Source organism: Electrophorus electricus, chromosome 14 (genome assembly GCF_041902795.1).
Source record: "Electrophorus electricus isolate QZ-2024a chromosome 14, ASM4190279v1, whole genome shotgun sequence".
NCBI lineage: Eukaryota > Metazoa > Chordata > Actinopteri > Gymnotiformes > Gymnotidae > Electrophorus > Electrophorus electricus.
Genome location: NC_137510.1, coordinates 17,814,501 through 17,834,070, shown reverse-complemented (window position 1 = coordinate 17,834,070; position 19,570 = coordinate 17,814,501). Strand labels below are relative to the sequence as shown.

General features: G+C 39.2%; 2 protein-coding genes across 4 annotated transcripts; both read right to left on the bottom strand.

Moving 5' to 3' along the window:
• Positions 1–1,525: 1,525 nt before the first annotated feature.
• On the bottom strand, positions 1,526–9,124 carry pks1 (polyketide synthase 1). The gene is made up of 6 exons (XM_027015357.2): positions 9,076–9,124; positions 8,849–9,002; positions 8,177–8,337; positions 7,885–8,088; positions 7,116–7,297; positions 1,526–7,018 (listed from the first exon to the last, which is right to left on the bottom strand). Exons 1-6 carry the CDS (start codon positions 9,122–9,124, stop codon positions 1,526–1,528), a joined length of 6,243 nt encoding a protein of 2,080 aa, XP_026871158.2.
• Positions 9,125–9,700: 576 nt separating this feature from the next.
• On the bottom strand, positions 9,701–19,570 carry yme1l1a (YME1-like 1a). Of its 3 annotated transcripts, XM_027016281.3 has the most exons (18): positions 19,382–19,569; positions 18,414–18,557; positions 15,907–16,078; positions 15,572–15,673; positions 15,199–15,308; positions 14,909–15,056; positions 14,513–14,596; positions 13,993–14,166; positions 13,648–13,800; positions 13,306–13,438; positions 13,120–13,182; positions 12,751–12,863; positions 12,486–12,641; positions 12,242–12,393; positions 11,953–12,079; positions 11,793–11,866; positions 11,069–11,155; positions 9,701–10,958 (listed from the first exon to the last, which is right to left on the bottom strand). In XM_027016281.3, the coding sequence occupies exons 1-18, from the start codon at positions 19,412–19,414 to the stop codon at positions 10,815–10,817; spliced, it is 2,169 nt and encodes a 722-aa protein (XP_026872082.2). In that variant the 5' UTR covers positions 19,415–19,569; the 3' UTR covers positions 9,701–10,814. The 3 variants fall into 3 exon arrangements, with proteins under 3 accessions (XP_026872082.2, XP_081552690.1, XP_081552689.1); XM_081696564.1 differs by lacking the exon at positions 18,414–18,557 and having other exon boundaries at positions 19,382–19,570; XM_081696563.1 differs by lacking the exon at positions 14,513–14,596 and having other exon boundaries at positions 13,993–14,145.

The following is a 19,570-nucleotide window of genomic DNA, read 5'->3' as shown; positions in this document are numbered from 1 at the left end:
CACGAACAAAGTACTGAATTGAATATTTTGGTTAAACAACCACAAATATATCCCAAGTACAATTTACAAAAATATTTACTTTTGTTGAGGGACATTTTATACAGTGTGCACATTTAAGAGTACTTAATACTTACACAGGAGGAAAAGTTATGTCATCAGAATTGAGAAGGTCCATCTACTGAGGAGCATAAATTGCTCACAATTGTTTGTGGTAGTCCACCAAATAGATTAAGAGATTGCCCTGGAATAAAAGTTATAATAAGAAATATAAATATGGCTATGAATCTTAATACATGGTTGCTATAGTTCATGTGTATGTATAGTATGTGCATAGTGTATGCGTCAGTGATAGAATTAGAATTAATTATGTTTGGCCAGCAGTAATTAATTTTAATTTAGTCAACTACAAATTAAAGGTTAGAGTAGATTACATCAGCGGCGATTCAGATAAATTTGTAAGCACCTCTAGGACACTTTTCAAAGCCTCGGGAACTTTAGTGAAGTTCAGAACAGTCCACACAAATCAGACCAGATCATATCATAGTCTTTGAACAACTCTGAGCATGAAATCAGGGTCGTCGACTGCGCAGAGGAAAGGTTTTGGTAAATACGCGACGCAAATTATACGTGGTTCATCCGGCCCTCTGTCACGCAGATATTCCAGCCTCTCATGCGGTTGGACTGGAAACTGACCCTTCATCGACCCAGAAGTAAGACTTTATAGTTCATTCACATGCTAAGCTCTGGGTGCCAGCCGTGAGCCGTCATTCCTATAGATTTTATACAACATTATATCTCACACAGGTCTAACTATGCCGTCAGAATTCCCTCGGATAGGATTTGTCCCCTTTCAGGCATTTTCCTACATTTTTATTTACTTAGCCATAGTAGCCTCATGGCTAGTTAGTGTTAGTTTAAGATGTGTTTGAATTTCCCAGTTCTATAGTTTATTCAGTTTAATGTTAGCTTCATAAACTGGTCGTCGTGGCAAGTATATTTTTTAACCAATGGTATTTGGTCAGTGCACAGGATATGAACTATAATTACAGAATGAGACTGATATAAAACTAATTAACCTTCAGTATTTCCCATACATTGTATGGAGAAGCCAACTGGCTGACTGTCTGTGCTCTTTGTCGCCACTATAAACTATATTTTTGGATTAATCAAATACTCCGTTGTCAGAAGTAGAACGTTTTGTTTTTAATGATTTTTGTCTTTTGCAGAGCCATTCAAGACATTCACAATAAGCAGCAGTACTTTGACCACTCTAAATAAAAAAAAAAATAAAAAAAAAAACTTAAGTCATAAAAGTATTACTGTTGTAGCTAATTTTATTACTTCTCATTCAAGGTATACCACTGCAGTTGTTGGTAACACAAAATTCTTAGCAACAGTCAAATAATAGAATAGAGCGTTTTCTCTTCATAAGACAGTTGAGCTTTAAAGAATAATTCTCAACATACATATATTCTATTATGACTCCATATCCATAATTGGAGAATTGGTTAACATTAAAAACAATTTACAAATATGTATGATTTTTATACCCATTGTTGGCTTCTTTAAGAAGTGTAGTAAGTGAGGACAGAGTGCAGTTAGGATCAAGTAAAGTAACAAGTGGAATGTTCACACCTGTCTCTTGAAAGATTAGATTCTGCATCGTCATGGCCAACATTGAATCAATTCCTACTGCAGCAAGGAGAGTTTCATCTTCAAGCTCATCTACACCCACATTGCAAATATCACTTAGAATGCCTCTTACATAGTCATCAAATGAAGACAGTAGCTCTTTCTTGAACTCATATGCTACATTGCTTTCCAGTTCTCTCTCAACTAAAGCCATCAGTCGAACTTTTAGGAAGGCATTTTCGGAAAGAACATTGTTCCTCAAGTTTCTATAGTTGAATTTGCAGACAACTTGTTGAGGTTTATTTCCCAATAAGCACTGTTTTAGAGCTTCATGAATTTCTGGAAGTTCCATGGTTATGAGTCCTTTGGCTTCTAGGAATTTTTGAAAACCTTCTTTGTTTAATAGAAGACCAAGGTTAAGAGGTCCCCAATTGATAGACTGACCAGCAAGTCCAATATTACGCCGGTAGTGACACAAAGTGTCTAGAAATGAATTGGCTGCTGCATAATTAGCCTGCGAAGCATTGCCGATGAAAGAGGAGATGGATGAGTAACATACAAAGTAGTCAACTTCACTGTTCAGAGTAGCATAGTGAAGGTTCAGTGCCCCACTGACTTTAGGTCTCAATACTTTTTCAAAGAGAGACTTGTCGAGTGTTTCAAGCAGCCCATCATGCAGCACTGCAGCACTATGAAAGACTCCTTTAATTGGACAAGTTGGGAACTTTTGTCCAATGACTGCGACTGCTTCCGACACCTGTTCTGACATAGACACATCGCACTGGAGGGTGATGATTCTTAATCCATATCTTTTTTGGAGGCTACAGATCTGTAGCTGTGTTTCCTCAGATGGAATGCTTCTCGAAAGTGTAGCAATGCACCTCCCACCCCAATGTGAAATGAACTTGACTGTTTCAAGTCCCAAACCAGACAGTCCACCTGAAACTATGTACACACTAGATTTTGTGAAGAGCTGCTTGGGTCTGGGTTTTAAACAGATATGAGACGTGCTTGCTACAGATCCAGTGTTATGCAGAACAATTAAAGATATGGTTTTGGTATTGAAATATGACCCAACATCTGCAGTTTGGCAAGTCACTTCTGATGGGGTGACCTGGAAAGTGTCGCTGTTTAAGGATAAACATGTGTTGTCGAACTGCATTAATTTTAGCCATCTGTATATCTGCGCTCTTTGTGTTTTGAGATGTGATTTCTGGAAAATGGTACACAACTTCAGAAAGTGAAAGCACACATTCTCACTCTTAAGAATGTCTGATGTAGAGAATTTAGACTCCTTTGCAACAACAAAAATATGCTTTGCACTGGCAATACTGCCTAGCTGTGCCAAACATGACTGATCATAAGGAGGAATGAGGACAAAAACAGGACACAGGTTTAAATTTTGAATGAGACTACTCAATTCAGTCTCTATGAAAACATTCCATCCTGATTTGTTAGCTGTGAACTTTAACACTTTTACTAGTGCTGAGTCTGGATTAGTGGATAAAATGCCCATCATCCTCTTTGGTTTGGCCTTAGGTAGTGCATTTCGCAATATCTCCCAAGCAAGTATTAAGTAAGACACGCAGGGAACGTTTTTCATAAACTGAAGTCTCTTTGTTTCGTAGCAAGCATCCTCTGGAAGTACAATTTTGGAGGTTGCAACACTAGGATAACAAGAGACAATATGGTCTCCCACTTTCAGTTTTCTAACATCCTTTCCTACAGCTGTGACAGTGCCACTGAAGTCAAGAGCTAAAAGCTTGTGGTTCTGAGATGTGTATTTATTCCAGTATAATGTCTGACCAAAGTTAAGGTTAGAGACACTGACAGGAAAGTAGTCTGAAGAATGTACACATATTTTACAGAGCTGGACCTCCACATTCTTTCCTTCAGTGAGATCAGCTACACTAGTGGGTATGGCTGACAAACATGCCATTCTGTAGGGGTTGGCCGTCTGTAGTGTGACATGGTCAGATTGGAAAGAGTCTGTATCTTCTGTTATAATATTAATGGGTGTACGTGCTATCACTGTGGATTGAATTTCTCCTTTGCTTATTGTAACCTCTGGGTATTCATTGCTTTTATAGGAGCTAATTACAGAAACCAGTGCCTTTATATCCTCACTCGACACTGTGGCGAGATCTATCAGCTGAAAAGTGACTTCTGACAGCTCAGCAGCACAGGCCCTTATTAAACCAGATAGCACAAATCCTGGACTAATGTGATCAACAGTACTCTCAGATGATCTGTAAGTTATTACATGAACAGTGTTCAAATGCTTGCAATTCCTCAAGGTCAGAACAACTTGACGAAAAAGATCACAAATGTCAACCAAGTGTTCTAGAACTGTCTGAGTTTTAAGATGACTAAGAGTTTGAAAGTTCCAGATAAACAAAATTTTCTCCATGTCTACTGTGATTTGGTCACATTTCAACAGCAAATCTGAGGCATGTAAAGTAGACTGTAGGTCATCAGGAGAGAAAAATACTGATGATGAATGCAAGTATGGTTTCAAAGCACTATTGATACCTAAAGTATCCTCAAAGACAACAGCTTTGGGTTTGCTGTAAATGTTGGCATTAGTATGGACAGTGATTCTTTCATTATGAAAGAAACATGAGTCAGTCATTTTCATGCTGTCTCCTAGAAATGTGACTCTGACATGCTTCAATTCAATCAAAGTATGTCCTTTTGTATCTGCAAAACAACCACAAACCTCAAAGTATTCTGGCATCTCTTGAGTAACTCTCATATAAATGACCATTTCTTTACACAGAGGTGCAACTATTGAAATGCTGCCAATGGCAGAGGGAAACCCATGTCTAATAGTACTGTTACTCAGTACTAAAACAGAGCTCATCTGAAAAAATGAATCCAGTACAACTGGGTGCAAGTAGTACTCATATAGCTGTCTCAGCAATTCATCTGGGATCCTGAAAGTAGTTACAGCTTCCTTAAACTCTTCTCCATAGTGAATATCACCCAGCTGTCTAAAGGTGGGTCCATACTCAAAGCCTGCCTGAATAAGAGTGCAATACACATGTTCCCGTGCTATGACTAATGAGCATCTCTTCAAAATAATGTCCAAGAGAATTGTTTGGTGCTCAATCAGAGCTGGTACTCTTCTATAAGTAATGGAACCTGATGAATATAATGCAGCTGAGGATTGTATCTGAAAGAGAACCTTATCCTCAGATGACTCAAGCTGCACATTCAGAAGATGGGAGCCCTTGCTAAGAATGAGCAAGTTCTGAAAGTTGATAGTGACCTGAATTGAAGTGAGAGGCATCTTTGGGATAGCAGTTACCATGACAGATGCAAAAGCCAGTTCAACGTACAAGGCACCTGGAGCAATAACAATGCCATTGCTCTTGTGCTCCCAAAGATAGGGGGTTGCTACTGATGACAAAGTGCATTTGAGCATTCCATTGTTACGATTATGGAGTCTTATAAGTGGATGTAGGCAGTGAACCACCAATTCACTACCTTGTCTTACTTCCTCAAAATAGGTCTCATTCTTTAGACAATCAAACTGATACACTGGGTAAGATGCTGGCAATGACTCAAATCCATTGTAGAACTGGTCCCAGTCTACATTAACTCCTAGCTCAAAGAGTTTTGACACAGTACTAAGTATTGTCTCATGATCTTTATCTGGCTGCACTGAGGAGAGCACCACTGTGTCATTTCCTAGAGTTTCCAAAATATTTCTTTGCAAAGCCCTTCTTGGGCCAATCTCAACAAAGATTGTGTTGTTATTATTAGCCACAGCTTTCAAAGCTTGTTCAAATGCAACTGGGTTTCGGATATTTCTTGCCCAGTAATCACCAGTTAAAAAATCCCCTAAACAATAGGCCTTTCCTGTCACTGTGGACACCAGTTCACAGTTCAGTTTATGTTCACTTAGAGACCCTATGCTCTCTTTAATTTGACTTAGTATCGGACTCATCATATGGCTATGATAGGCAGCAGGAACCTCCAAGACATGAAGGAACAGGTCCTTGCCCTTAAGTGAAGTCTTCAGTACTTGGTATACATTTTCAACAGCATCCTTATCTCCTGATAATACACATGACAGTGGACTATTAATGGCAGCTAGACAAATCTTCCCAGTGTATGATGGAAGAATTTTCAAAATGTCTGACACAGCTGCATTACCAACAACCAGCATTTTCCCTCCAGTCACTTCATTCTGCAGAACACTCCGATAGTAGATCACCTTTACTGCATCGTTAAGAGACAGAAGTCCAGAGCAATGAGCTGCAGCAACCTCTCCAACAGAGTGCCCAAGAACAGCAACTGGCCTGATGCCCCAGTGCTTTAGCAAATGAGCTATGGCAACCTGAGTAGCGAAAAGGAGGGGCTGGACAATTTCTGGTTTCGAGAAATCATCATTGTCAAAGCTGGTTTCTATTTTTTGTAATATGCTTATACGTTTGTAATTCTGAAAGCAGTTTTCTACCTCTCTCATTTTTTCTTGGAAAACAGGTTCCTTTTTCAGAAGCTGTTTGCACATGCCTCTATAGGTAACTCCATTCCCACAGAAAACAAAAATTACCCTGGGGTCAGGTTTCATTGGAACTACCTTTTTGTTCAAGCCAGCTTTTAGCTGTTCCTCTAAGTCTGAAAGACATGTTGTAATGAATACTTTCCTGTATTTGTGTTTCACATGACTCCTTCTGCATGCAGATGTATAGAGAAGAGTATTTATGTCATTTTTGCTTTCTGTGATAATCTTTTGATGTGTGTCTGCTATACACATCTCAAGGGACTTACTTGTGGCAGCAGAAAATGGAAACAATTTCCTTGAATTGAGATTGTCTAAATTAGAGGCTGTAGCACATCTGTATTCTCTGATGATGGCATGTGCATTTGTGCCACCAAAGCCAAAACTGTTTATACCAGCCACCCGCCCCATGCAACTAGTGCAATGCCATTTCTCTGCTTTGGTGGGGATTTTTAGATTGAGAGCTTGGACATCTATGCTAGAGCTTTCTTCAGAGTAGAACAGTGAGGGAACGATGGTTTCATGCTTCATCATGAGGAGAACCTTAATGAGTCCTGCCACTCCTGCTGCAGATTCTGTGTGTCCGATGTTACCTTTAACAGAGCCAATGCAAAGTGGCCCTAAGTCTGCAGGCCTTGCCTTAGAAATAACTTTAGAGATGCTACCTGCTTCTATTGGATCTCCCACTGAGGTTCCAGTTCCATGAGCCTCTATGTATTGGACATCAGACAGGTAGGTCTTTGTAGAGTAAATTCTTTGCAGCAGCTTCTCCTGCTGGATCATGGATGGCTTTGTGATTGGAGTGACAGTGTGGCCATCTTGGTTTACTGCTGTTTTGCATATAATGCCCCAAATGTGGTCAAAGTTCTCAAGAGCCTGGAAAAAAAAATGATGTGCAGATAATAAAAGTTAAATCTCTGAAAACGGTAAAATATGAATATCTGTAATATATGATAAGTTAGAATATATTTACTTTTTTCAGAGGTTTTAGCAGAACTATACCACAGCCTTCTCCTCTTCCATATCCATCTGCTGTACTAGAGAATGGTTTACTAGTGCCTTCGGCTGAGATCATTTTTGCTTTGCTGAGGGCCACAAAGACACGTGGCTCAAGAATACAGCTGACACCTCCACAAAGCGCCATTTCACAATCACCTGAAAAAAGGAAATCAATGAACTATGTAGCAAATAGAAATAATTAATCAGAATCCCCTAAAATATGTTTCAACAGGTCACCCTCTGGGAATTAACTGGTTATTTTTGAATGTAGCAGCAAATTAGTTTGCTTCCATCTGTGATAAATCATTCTGATACACTGACCAAATAAAAGAAACAAAAACATAAAAAACTACAAATCTTCATCATTTTATCAGAGCTTCCAAAACTTCAACAAGTCTACAACTGGACCACCATGCAGGGATGATGGCAATTTCTGTATTACAGTGGTTTATACAATGTTTATTGTGGGTCACTAACAAAAAGTGATTTGCTCAAATCATGGCTCATATAGAGTAAGCACCAGACAACTTAAGTCATCCACAAATCTGTCCTGTGTTGTAAGATGTTAAACTGGTTTAAAGATGATAAAGAAGACAGCACTCAAGAACATTTTTCATTAAACTTTAGGCATTTGGAAACAGGTCTGAATAAAAACAATAATCTGATGAAATACACATAGAAAAACACAGAACGGAAGCCATTTCCACCATGTTTATGTGCCTGTGTGATGTAAAAGGCATTACCTTGTCTAATTGCCTGACCTGCAGAATGGAGTGCAACCAAAGAGGATGAGCAGGCACTATCAATGGCAAATGAAGGCCCAGTGAGGTTAAAGGTATAGGAGATCCTGTTGGCAGCTATACTCATGGCTGTACCAGTTCCATTGTAATGGGTTATTGTGGTAGCACTGTTGTTCAGTAGTGTTTCGTAGTCTCTGTTCATGAGCCCTGAAAAATAAACATATTTAACTTAGGTCTGCACAAATTATGCTAAGTGAGAAACACACATTCACTAAAATACTGATGGTTTTATTACCTATATAAACTCCTGTTCTGGAGCCGCTGATTTTTTCCATAGGAATCCCAGAATCTTCCAGGGCTCTATAGGAGCACTGTAGAAGGAGCTTCTGCTGGGGGTCCATGAAGTTTGCTTCAGCCTCAGAGATGCCAAAAAACTTGTGATCAAACTCATTGAACCTGGTGGAGAACAAGAAACAAACCTTGTATTAATCTCTTTAATTTTTATAGGTGAGAGAATCAAAATGTCTTAACAGAGAAATCAATCTACTATTGTAAATGCTGCATACATTGTGGTCCCTAAGGAGCCAGTGATAATGTTTGTTGTTTTGGCTCTATGGTATGACACACTGAATTTGATGTACAGAAGACCGGAAACAGTTACCAGAACAGTAAAATGCAGCTTTAGGATATGTACAGGGCATTCAGCCTTTAAAAACACTTTTAATATATAACTGGCAATTGCCAACAAGATGAAATGCAGGTGCATAAAACCAACATTTTGCTCTTTAACCTCAAAGCCATGCAGTTTGTCTTCTCTCTCTTCAGTGCTTATGTAAATATATGCATTTTATTTTACAATTATTTTACAATTAATTGCAAAGTATTCAAAAAATCATTAAACGTTTTACAAGAAGAATAATTATAAGATGATAATGAAAAAGTAGTGAAAGAAGAAATAAAAATTTACCCATCTATGAAAGCAGCTTTAGTGGTCTGTGTTTTTCCAAGGATGGTATTGTCAGGATCATACCACTGTGTTAAGTCAAATCTATCCTCTGGAATTTCTGTAGCACAGTTCTTCCCATTAACAAGAACTTTCCAGAAACTGTCAAGGCCCTCACCTGTGAGGATGCCACACACATTATAAATATTTACTCGTACTCAGTCAACATGTTTCAAAATACTAAAACATACCTCCTGGGAAGTTGCACCCAATGCCAACTACAGCAATATCTTCATCCATTTTGATGTATTTTACCCAGGTAAAACATTTTAAGCCATACCAATAACTTCTTCATGCCCTATATTCTTGTTACAGATCAGAGTGCATCCGCACACAGCCAGGAATTTTAAGTTGCTTTTATAAAGACTTTCATGGCTCAGAATCAAAGAACAAAGTCTAAACAAAGGTCTGTTTCAAGACAGGGGCATCAAGTTGCATGTATAGTTTTCACATAACCCACAATTAGAGGTCTGAAATAAAAGCTAATAATTGCATACCTGGGCAGAGATAACAGAGGCATTTACTGACATGCACTACTGAGAAGAGAACCAGCCAAGCAGAGGAGAGGAGGGCTATGTTCAGACTTTCAAACCAATACTCTAAGCAAAACAAGGGTATTGTTTAAAATCATCCCCACTATACTTTAAAGTAAGGGAGCAGCTTGGATTTAGATTTAGATAATGTTACAGAATAACTGGCCATTACTAAGTGCCCACGATTCCATAAAGGGCCATGCAACAGCAATTTTAATAGAACTACAATTTGATACAGTTCGGTAAAATTATGAACCTAGGAAAAAATGACATTTCCCATTCCAAGGATTTGAAAAACAATTTATTAGTCTTTTGCCATCACCTATTCTTAACTAGACAAATAAGTTTCACTCCTCATAAATATTATACAGACAGCTGCATTTACACAAACAGCCATGATGGCTCCCTTTCCACTCATACACTGGCTAGTAAAATGGCCAAATGAAGAACAGTGAAACTGAAAAGCAGCACCATGAGAAACTAGACTTTGACAAATAAATAAAACACTGAATAGAAATCACTATTTTGTGCATCCAACTACATAACTTGTACAAAATTTAACATAAAAGACAGAAGTGTACATGGAAACAGTTTTTTTTTTTTTTTTAATATAACATTTCTCTTCACTCCAACAAATCAGCCATTTAGATTGGCATTAAACCAGTACTCATGTTCTGATGTTGCATTCTTGGCTGAATGCTGTTTATTACAATAAAGTCTGCCTTTCTAAATAGTTTTCTCTAAACAAATAGATGTAAAATTGGAGATTAAAATACTGTGCCTGTCCCCCCCCCCCATATAAAGTTCTATAACATTTGCAAAAGTCCTCATTTTGAGGGCACTCAAATGCATCCCAGGGCATTCTGTTTCCACAAACTTATCTAACTCTGTGTAACCATACCACAATGAGATTTTATGGCCATTTTGAAATATTTTCTTTTTCCTACATTTTTGAGACCCAGTTGAGATGGGTAGCTATGTGGATCCCCATTGTGTTCATATTCTCAGTCCCCTCTCCCTTTGGAACACAATGTGGAGTTGGGTGCTTACCTTACCATTTTCACTGTGATAGAGGAGAGACATAGTACACAGGTAACTAAGGAGACATAGTACACACATAACCAAATTATTTGAAAAAATCTAAATAGGTTGAAAATGGGATTCTCTTTAAAATTTGAGAGCCCTAAAAACCTTGAAATAAATATAATTTATAACAGCAATTTTGTCCATCAAGTAGACAAAAACAGTACAATTTTTTTTTAATTAAAACAATTTTAGCACATTTGTTCATGATGATTTATAGAGGATGAACTGCAGTTTGTCAAAGAGTCTCATTCCATTTATGTCTAAAAGTAGAGGATTATGCCTTCAGCTCTCTTTGAAACTCGAGAACAATCTCATCTTGGGTCCAAAGATTTGCCCTCTAGGACCATCTGAATCTCTTTTGCATCCAGAGTCTCATAAGTCAGCAAAGCATCTGCCAGTTTCTTGTGCTCTTTGCTGTACGTCTTGAGGAGTTTCTTAGCACGCTCATATGAGTCCTGATAGAACAATTACAGGAGTAGACAATGAACATAATTAGGACTTATATATTTAAAGACCATGAGAATACATGCATAAACTAAGCCAAGGCCATAAGTTGTCACTGTACCTGCAGCAGTACCCTGACCTCCTGCTCAACAGCAGCTTGTGTCTCTGGGCTTTGTTTGGACAGGTCAGCATAGGTCATGACTCCCAGCTAGAACAGGCAGAGAAAATGTTAGGTTCTGCTCAATTATGTGACAATGTACACAAAATGATAACTCACAAAAGAAAGCCTCAGGACAAAGAGAAATAACAGTGAAGCCATTTGAAAAGCCAAAGAAAACCATAAGCTGGCTATAAGCAGAGTCCATAACAGTGAAGTACACTCTATTTTATGAATGCCCATCTTAAAGGCAGATTGTACATTACAAATTTTAAATGTAAACTGGAGTGTCTTAAGTGGGAACTGTTTTAACTCTAAATGAAGTAGATTTGTTTCAGCAGGTTGGGTCTGACACAAAGAATCAACAAAGTATCAGGATAAAGTCTAGATTTAAAGTCAGAAATGTGAACACTATATTAGAACCCACAAAAGGTTTCAAAATCCTGTTTTAAAAGGTATTTGCAGTAGCTTTTGGTGAAAAAATATATAGCCAATAATCTTTAAAGAAAGAAAACAAGACAATGCTTATTGTCAACACTGTGAATTACTGCTCATTTTATTAAATGTTTTCAGAAACAGATGACAAATTAAAAACTCATTTGAATGGTTTCATAAACCATTTTATGAAAGAACCATTTGTTTTTGCACACTAATCACAAACCTCACACCAACTTGACAGTATTCATACCTTGTTACTCATTCCAAATCGTGTCACCATCATCTTTGCAATCTGTGTGGCTCCATCAAAATCACTTGACGCTCCTGCAAATCAATATTTTAAAAGGTACCCACAACTGAAATGAACCAACTTCTAACAAGAAATCATCACACTCATACATAAAGCTCACCTGTAGTAATATTTTCACCCCCAAAGATGAGTTCTTCTGCTACCCTGCCACCCATACTAACATCCATCTGAGCTAAAAGCTGAGCTCGGGTTTCACTCCACCGGTCATTTTCAGGAAGCATAGACACCTGAGTGGAAAGGTTACATGTATTCAAATGTTTACAATGTACTTGTGACTACTGATATTTTCAAATTTCGAATGAAAGTATGTTTCATGTGTGGTGTGAATTTTGATGGATAATGTTAAGAACTGCAGTGAATGTCATGTTGTTGTAATTCCTGATAATTACATGACCAAGAGAGAGGCCTCGGGGCATGATTGTAGCCTTATTGATAGGCATGGCGTCCTTGGTGTAATATGCCACAATGGCATGACCAGATTCATGATAAGCTGTGATAGTCTTGTTTTTCTTGTCAATTTCCACACTCCTACGTTCTGGGCCTAGTGAGAAATGCATGACAAAATGTGTTTGAAGAAGAACCTAGATCTCCAAACTTTAATGCATCCTACATGTTCACAGAGTGAAGCCTCACCCATGAGGATCTTATCTTTAGCAAACTCCAGCTCCTTCATGGTCACCTCCTCCTTCCCATCTACAGCAGCCTTTAGTGCAGCCTGGTTCACCAAGTTCTCCAGCTCTGCTCCAGAGAAGCCCACTGTTCCCCTGGCAATGATTTCTGCATCCACAGCTACAGAACACACATATGTACACACAAATCAATTTTTGAAAACAATAATAAATGTGAACTGAGACTGTGAGATTCACTTTGACTGTGTAAGATTACAATAGCTTCTTACCCGAGTCCACTTTGATTTTTTTCAAGTACCAGTTCAGGATCTCTGTACGTCCTCTCACATCAGGTTTGGGGACCGTGACTTGCATGTCAAACCTACCTGGTCTCACCAGAGCACTTAAAATGAAACACAAGCACATGCACACACACACACACACACACACACACACACACACACACACACACACACAGACAGACAGACAGACAGACAGAGACACACACAGTATACTCATACATCACATGATTTTTCTTCTTGGTGTATGAAGCTATTTAGCTGGAGGCCTTCACTTGAAAAATCATGAGCTTGGAAAATTACTAAAATCTACTAATATAATGATTTGAGACCAAGAAAATTTTCAAACACCACACTTACTTGTCCAAAGCTTCAGCAAAGTTTGTTGCCCCAATAACAATAACCCCTTCATTTGGTTTAAACCTGAAATTGTCAAATACATTAAATGTTAATTAAGCAAGCACATTATTTTATAGTATTTATGCTCATTTTAAGATTATGCAATATACAAATACACTATATAGAAATATAAAATATACTACTGACCCATCCATTTCAGCAAGGAGCTGGTTAATGGTCTGTCGTGAATATGGGTGCATGGGTGACTCAATCCTCTTTCCACCCACACTGTCCAACTCGTCAATAAATATTACACAGGGGGCGTTAGCTTTTGCCTCTTCTGTAGAAAATAATAAATGAAAAAAAGAACACAAAATCCCACAGAGCTTCACTACTACAGTGTTAAAAAAATAATACAAATAAAAACACTGACCTCATGTCTTACAAGTCAAAATAAAAATCACAGGCCTAAACTATGAAAACAATTGGTACATGTACTGTAACCTTCGTAGGCAGGGCTGCATCACTCTGAAAGCCATTCACACTCACTGAAGAGGTTCCTGATGCGACTTGCTCCAACACCCACAAACATCTCATCAAATTCTGACCCCGATGCATAGTAGAATGGCACGTCTGCCTCGCCTGCCACAGCTCTGGCAAGCAAAGTCTTTCCGGTTCCAGGGGAACCCACCAGGAGGATACCTGCAAACAGCATTATAGAAAATGTACACAACCTATATGCCTATCTCTCTCTCTCTCTCTCTCTCTCTCTCTCTCTCTCTCTATATATATATATATATATATATATATATATATATATATATATATATATTTTTTTTTTTTTTTTTATCATCAAACAATATATATCCACAGGTATATTTTATCCAGATATACCTTTTGGTAACTTTCCACCAAGTGCAGTGAATTTCTGGGGATTCTTCAAGAACTCAACAACATCCTGAAGTTCATTCTTTGCTTCTTCCACTCCTTTCACATGCTCAAAGGTGACATTCTTCATTTGCACAGGATCCAGTGCAGAATCAAGCCCTGAAGTAGTACGGAAACGGACTGCAAAAAGAACAAAAACAAAACAAGGTAAGCTCACACTGTATAATTCATGTCTTTGGGAATTTTAGTAATTTCTATGAGTCAGTTTTCACTGGTATTTCTTTTGTCCATTATTAAATTATGTACATATATTACATGGTTCATCCCATAAGCATATAATGTAAGTGGGCAAAAGAAATACCAGTAAAAAATGACTTGTAGTTTCACTATTTAATCCATTTGTAATTAACTTTTTAAATGGTTTTAAAATTGTCTTCTGATTAAATTAGCTTGAACGTGCTGTGTATGCTAACACAGATAATGAATAAAATAGGAAACAAACCAGGATCAGAAAATTAGCTTTTACCGGAGAGAAACGGGGTTCTTGACAGACCATAGATACCAATAAGCAAGAGGACAAGTAAAACCAGACGGGTCCTCTTAAGTGAATCTGTCAAAAACAACATTACATTTCTTCACTCATTTCTAGCATCACACACCACACTACATGCATGACACAAACATGCTACTATATACCTTAATCAGTAGAACATAACCAAAACATATATACCAAAATATACACCTAATTTGGTAATGGAAATGCAGACATAAAAATGTAATGTCAGACGTTTAGTGAATATATTTTTTATAATTACACTAGCTTCAATTCCTGTAAGAAAGCAATTAAGCAACAGAGAGTAAGTTAGCAAACACAAACTAAAAAGATGAGCAACAGAGAAAGCACAGTCACAAAGGATCATGCCTTGGGTCCTCTGCATTAGAGCTTGAGCTTTCATGAAGCCCTCCGTGAAGCCAGTCTTAAATGCATCCTGTAGGTTCTCTGGTAGATTCCTTTGCCTCGTTAGCTGGTTGAGACTCTCAACATCAGTCTTTTCCCTCTTGAGGAGACCCTGAAACAGAAAAGTAAACTAGGACCAACAGAGCATGGATGAGGGACTAAGTGCAACCAATTGTAGAAGCATCATTTGACAATTTATCGCCTTGTAAACTAATCATGTTAGGCGCTACACTACAGGAAGACTGATTACTAACCTTCATGAATGCTGGAGTGTAGCTATCTGGTTCTGTTGAACTCTCAATGCTAGGCTGCAGGCGTCTAGCCTTTGACCTCAGAGTCTTAAAGCCTCTGCTCTGAACCCACACTTGCAGAAGCAACATACATTTTCATATATACTATACATTTGTATAATTCCTGTTTATACAGGCAAATAACCTGCTCTTCCAAACTTTACATTGATGTACATATGTAAAGCTAGTAGGTACGACAAAGTTACTGTTACATTAAAAATTAGAATAGGCAGGAATATGATCTAAATTTTAACCATGCTGGAATACATTAGAGGCAGTACAGCAGTTTTACAAGCAAAAACTTAATTTCTAAATAAGGTTTCATTCACTCCAATACCCTGCAAACGCTGAAGATCAGAGCAGGCTGCCTGAAGAGGACTGCAACTTTGTCTGTAGAATACTGGAGAGCCAAATATGCCTGGTGCTCTGTGAGGGAAGCCTAGCAAAAACAATCACTTTTTAGTTTTATGCCAATATAAGAGTGCATCATCTAGTGCATCACCAACATGGCTTTTGGTGTTACACTACTTGTCAGGTTGTTATTCTTTATTATGTTTTAATGAATGACTAAGACCTTAATAAATAACTCTCTGATCCCACAGAGGGAGCGCTCGTTAAATAAAGTGTCATTTAAATGCAAATTCTCAAACATTGCATAGTAGAGCATTTTACCATGTTTGTTGTGAAAGAAGGAACATGTAGAGATGTGAGATATTTTCCATCTTAAGGAGAGATGGTGGGTCATAAGGTGTGGGCTCTCCTCAGGAGCTAGCATGGGCAGAAGCCTGGTCAACTCCTCATTTACTGCACTCAGTCTCAGCTCTGACAGCCCCAAGTCATTTTGCTGCAAGTTAAAGTTAGTGACAGTCAGGAACTGCTATACCTTGTGAAAACATGCAAATCACTACTGGTCCTAAATGTGAATAAACCTTTATTACAAAAAATATTGCCACTGCTGCTTGTACGTTAAAAAAATTTTTATTTGATATGTTGACAAAGGGTTTTGCCAGAGGTAACAAATAATTTTCTCTATAGAAATTGCAACATATTGTAGGCTGTAGTGGTTAATCTAATGTGTTGCAGTACTTGAGTACAACTACAAATTTGTAGTACATTAGTAGTGTAGTAGTACTTAAGTACTACTACACATTAGATTAACTACTGGAAATGGAAAGTACAATAAAAATGTCTGCATATTTGTTTATTTTAAAAAATGACAGCTCACACAATTAAACACAAATACATTGCTCCCTATATATTATGAGCAGTTTTTATGTCAAGGACTGCTCCTCCCCCCCATAGTCACGTGGTACAGCCCACCACGTGCAAGGGGATGCACAAATGTACTGTGTCTTTGTTTTTGTAACCACGGCCCCCGGGATTGCGCACACATGCATAGGGTTCAATGTTAATGTCTTGTGTGTCTATTTAAACCCGTCTGTGTGTGCTCCCTTTGATGGTCATTGTCACTACATATGTGATACTGTAGATCTTTGTAACCATAACGATGGTTTGTGTAGTCCCCGTTAATGTGCATGCATCTTCGTTTAATGTTAGATGTATAGTCATGTGTGAGTGCCACGTGTCCTATATGTTTTGTATTAATGAATGTGTTTCACTGACGAGGAAGTCTGTGCTTACTTCCCCACGGCATTCGGGCCACCAGCACCACAGGACGCTTACTTCCCCGTCACGAAACGGACCTTCTAGTGGACGGTGCTTAGGCATTTCCCAACCTGCAGCCTGGATCCCAGGAGACTGAGGAGAGTACCACGACCTAAGATCGTGGAAACTCCGGCGTGAGAGAGGAACACCCCCTGGAAAATATTTGGGGGGGGGGGGGCCCTAGGGCGAACGAGTCGGCGAGATCTACGGCCAAAGACACAAGAGCCCGCGTTCTTCCGCTTCTACAGACCCACCAGGAGGAGGACTGCAGGGGTCCGCCCAAAGTCTCGGAGGAGGAGTTCCTCTGGGGTGCTCCTAGAGCGGCAGGATTAAGGAGGACCATTAGGGGAGGCTGCACATACGGAACCGCGTGTCCGAAGGGCCCAAGGACACGTTTACAGCACCTTATCCATTTGTCGATTGGCGCTATTGTTTATGTGTATTCGTGCCTTGTGCGTGTTTTCAAGGCGCATCATGTCGCGGGGAGTGTATCAGATTGACCTGAGAGAGGCAGGCACTCTGCCTTTCTCCCTCGCTTGTGGAGGTCTCCCAAGTGGGAGGTTCTTGGCCTGTCTTGTGCTGGGTGGGTACCCGGCAATGCCATGCGGTGTTTGTATGTGTGCACGGTGACCTGGAGTTCGCTATCCCGGAAAGGGAAGCGTCAGGAACCGCGCCCCTAGGTAGGGGTCGTCTTTGAGGAATGCTCCTCCCCCACATTTCACATACAGCGTACCAAGAGGGGCAGGGACACTGCCTTTCTCTTTCAAGAGAAGTCTCCCCAGTTGTCGGTTCCTGGCCCACCTGGTAGTAGGTGGGCACCTGGCAGAGCCGTGCAGTGTTTGTCTGTGGGTGTATGCACGACAGCCTGGGATTCGCAGTACCAAAGGTGGACGCTACGGGAGCCACGCCGCTTGGGAGGGGGTTCTGTCACGAGGGGGTTCTGTGGTACGGCCCACAATGTGCAAGGGGATGCACAAATGTACTGTGTCTTTGTTTTTGTAACCACGCCCCCCGGGATTGCAAACGTGTATAGGGTTCAATGTTAATGTCTTGTGTGTGCTCCCTTTGTTGGTCATTGTCACTATATATGTGATACTGTAGATCTTTGTAACCATATCGATGGTTTGTGTAGTCCCTGTTAATGGGTACGCATCTTCGTTTAATGTTAGCTGTATAGTCATGTTTTCCATAGGTGTTGTAAGTGCCACATGTGTCCTATATGATGTATTAATAAATGTGTTTCACCAACAAGGAAGTCTGTGCGTCCTGCCCCAAGCCCTGCAGCACTCTGGCCACCGTTACATTGTAAATATACTTCTCCCCATATATTATGAGCTGTTTGTTCTTTTTGATGCATTTATGTGTACTTATGTGTAAGCTTAGGAAATGTTTCTGTTAACAGTAATTTAAATCCAAACTTATATATACTTACACATTATTTGACTTACAGTGCATTTTTAAAGGAAAAGGTAACTCATGTAAATATTAATCACACTCTTTATGATTAAGATTACCTGTCCTTCAGGCCCACTGAGAAGTAGGTCATACTTTGGGGAAAGATCTTTCTGATGACTCTGAACTGAAGTGATGGCAGTAGAGCTGACTGATGCTTTCAAGGAGTGCAGGGCATTAATGATATGGGCCAACGGCACAGTTACCTAAAGGTAAATTTATACATGCCAAAAAATCATTAGCCCAATAAGCCACTGGGTCAGGACAAGCAGAAAAATACTTAAATAGACACCGCAGTACTGACTGTGGTAAGAGGCTAGACCGAAACTTTTTTCTATTTGGATCACATGTCATAAAAAAAATAATCGAGCTACAATTTCTTAGCTAGGTTACATATCTCTAACAAAAGTATCTTAAATATAAAATACTGCAGCTACGGCTAGGTTAAGAGCTATGCTATGTTAGGTGGAGAACTCTAACAGGCAGATTACTCACAGGATGACAGACATCCTGTACACTACGCTATTAATGTATTTATCAGGGAAATAGGCAAACGCAGTATCAGTGCAAGTATGTAGCCAGTTAGGTTAAGAGACAACTTAAAAAACTAATTTGTTGTCATAGCTTCACGTAGCGCTCTAGAAAACGGTATAATTTAAAACTACCTAGGCTAGACTAGCTAGCTACCACTGTATTGCGTAGCTTTTGAAGCTAGTTCGCATGGGGAACTTTACATGCTTGCTAGCAAGCTAGGCAGCTAATTAACCAGGAAACGGACAAATCCTAGCTAACTGGGAAATTGTCCAATTAGCTACCAGTCCGCTAGTTATAGCTGAGGTATAACATGTCAGAAAGTTCATCCATGTTCGTTAAACCAGCCATGTAATGTTAACTAGCTACAAACGCTCGAAGCGTTTACACTGAACCTGACAACCACCGAAACCGCCTGATTATGGACAATGGTGTTAGCTGCTACCGACATTACATCATTCTTTAGTTGATTTTCAGCGGGGATTTTTTAAAATCTTACCTGAGACTGAACAGACGGGTTTAAAAATATCATTGTTTGAACTGTTGGCTATCTAGGTGACTCTTAAAAAAAGAATTTCCATTCAATCTATTATCCTTTTGTTTTCCCTTTACACTTGGCGAGCAAGCTAGCTGTTAGGTATCTTGCTAACAAATAGCTATATCTTGTCGCTTAATAGCTATCCACACT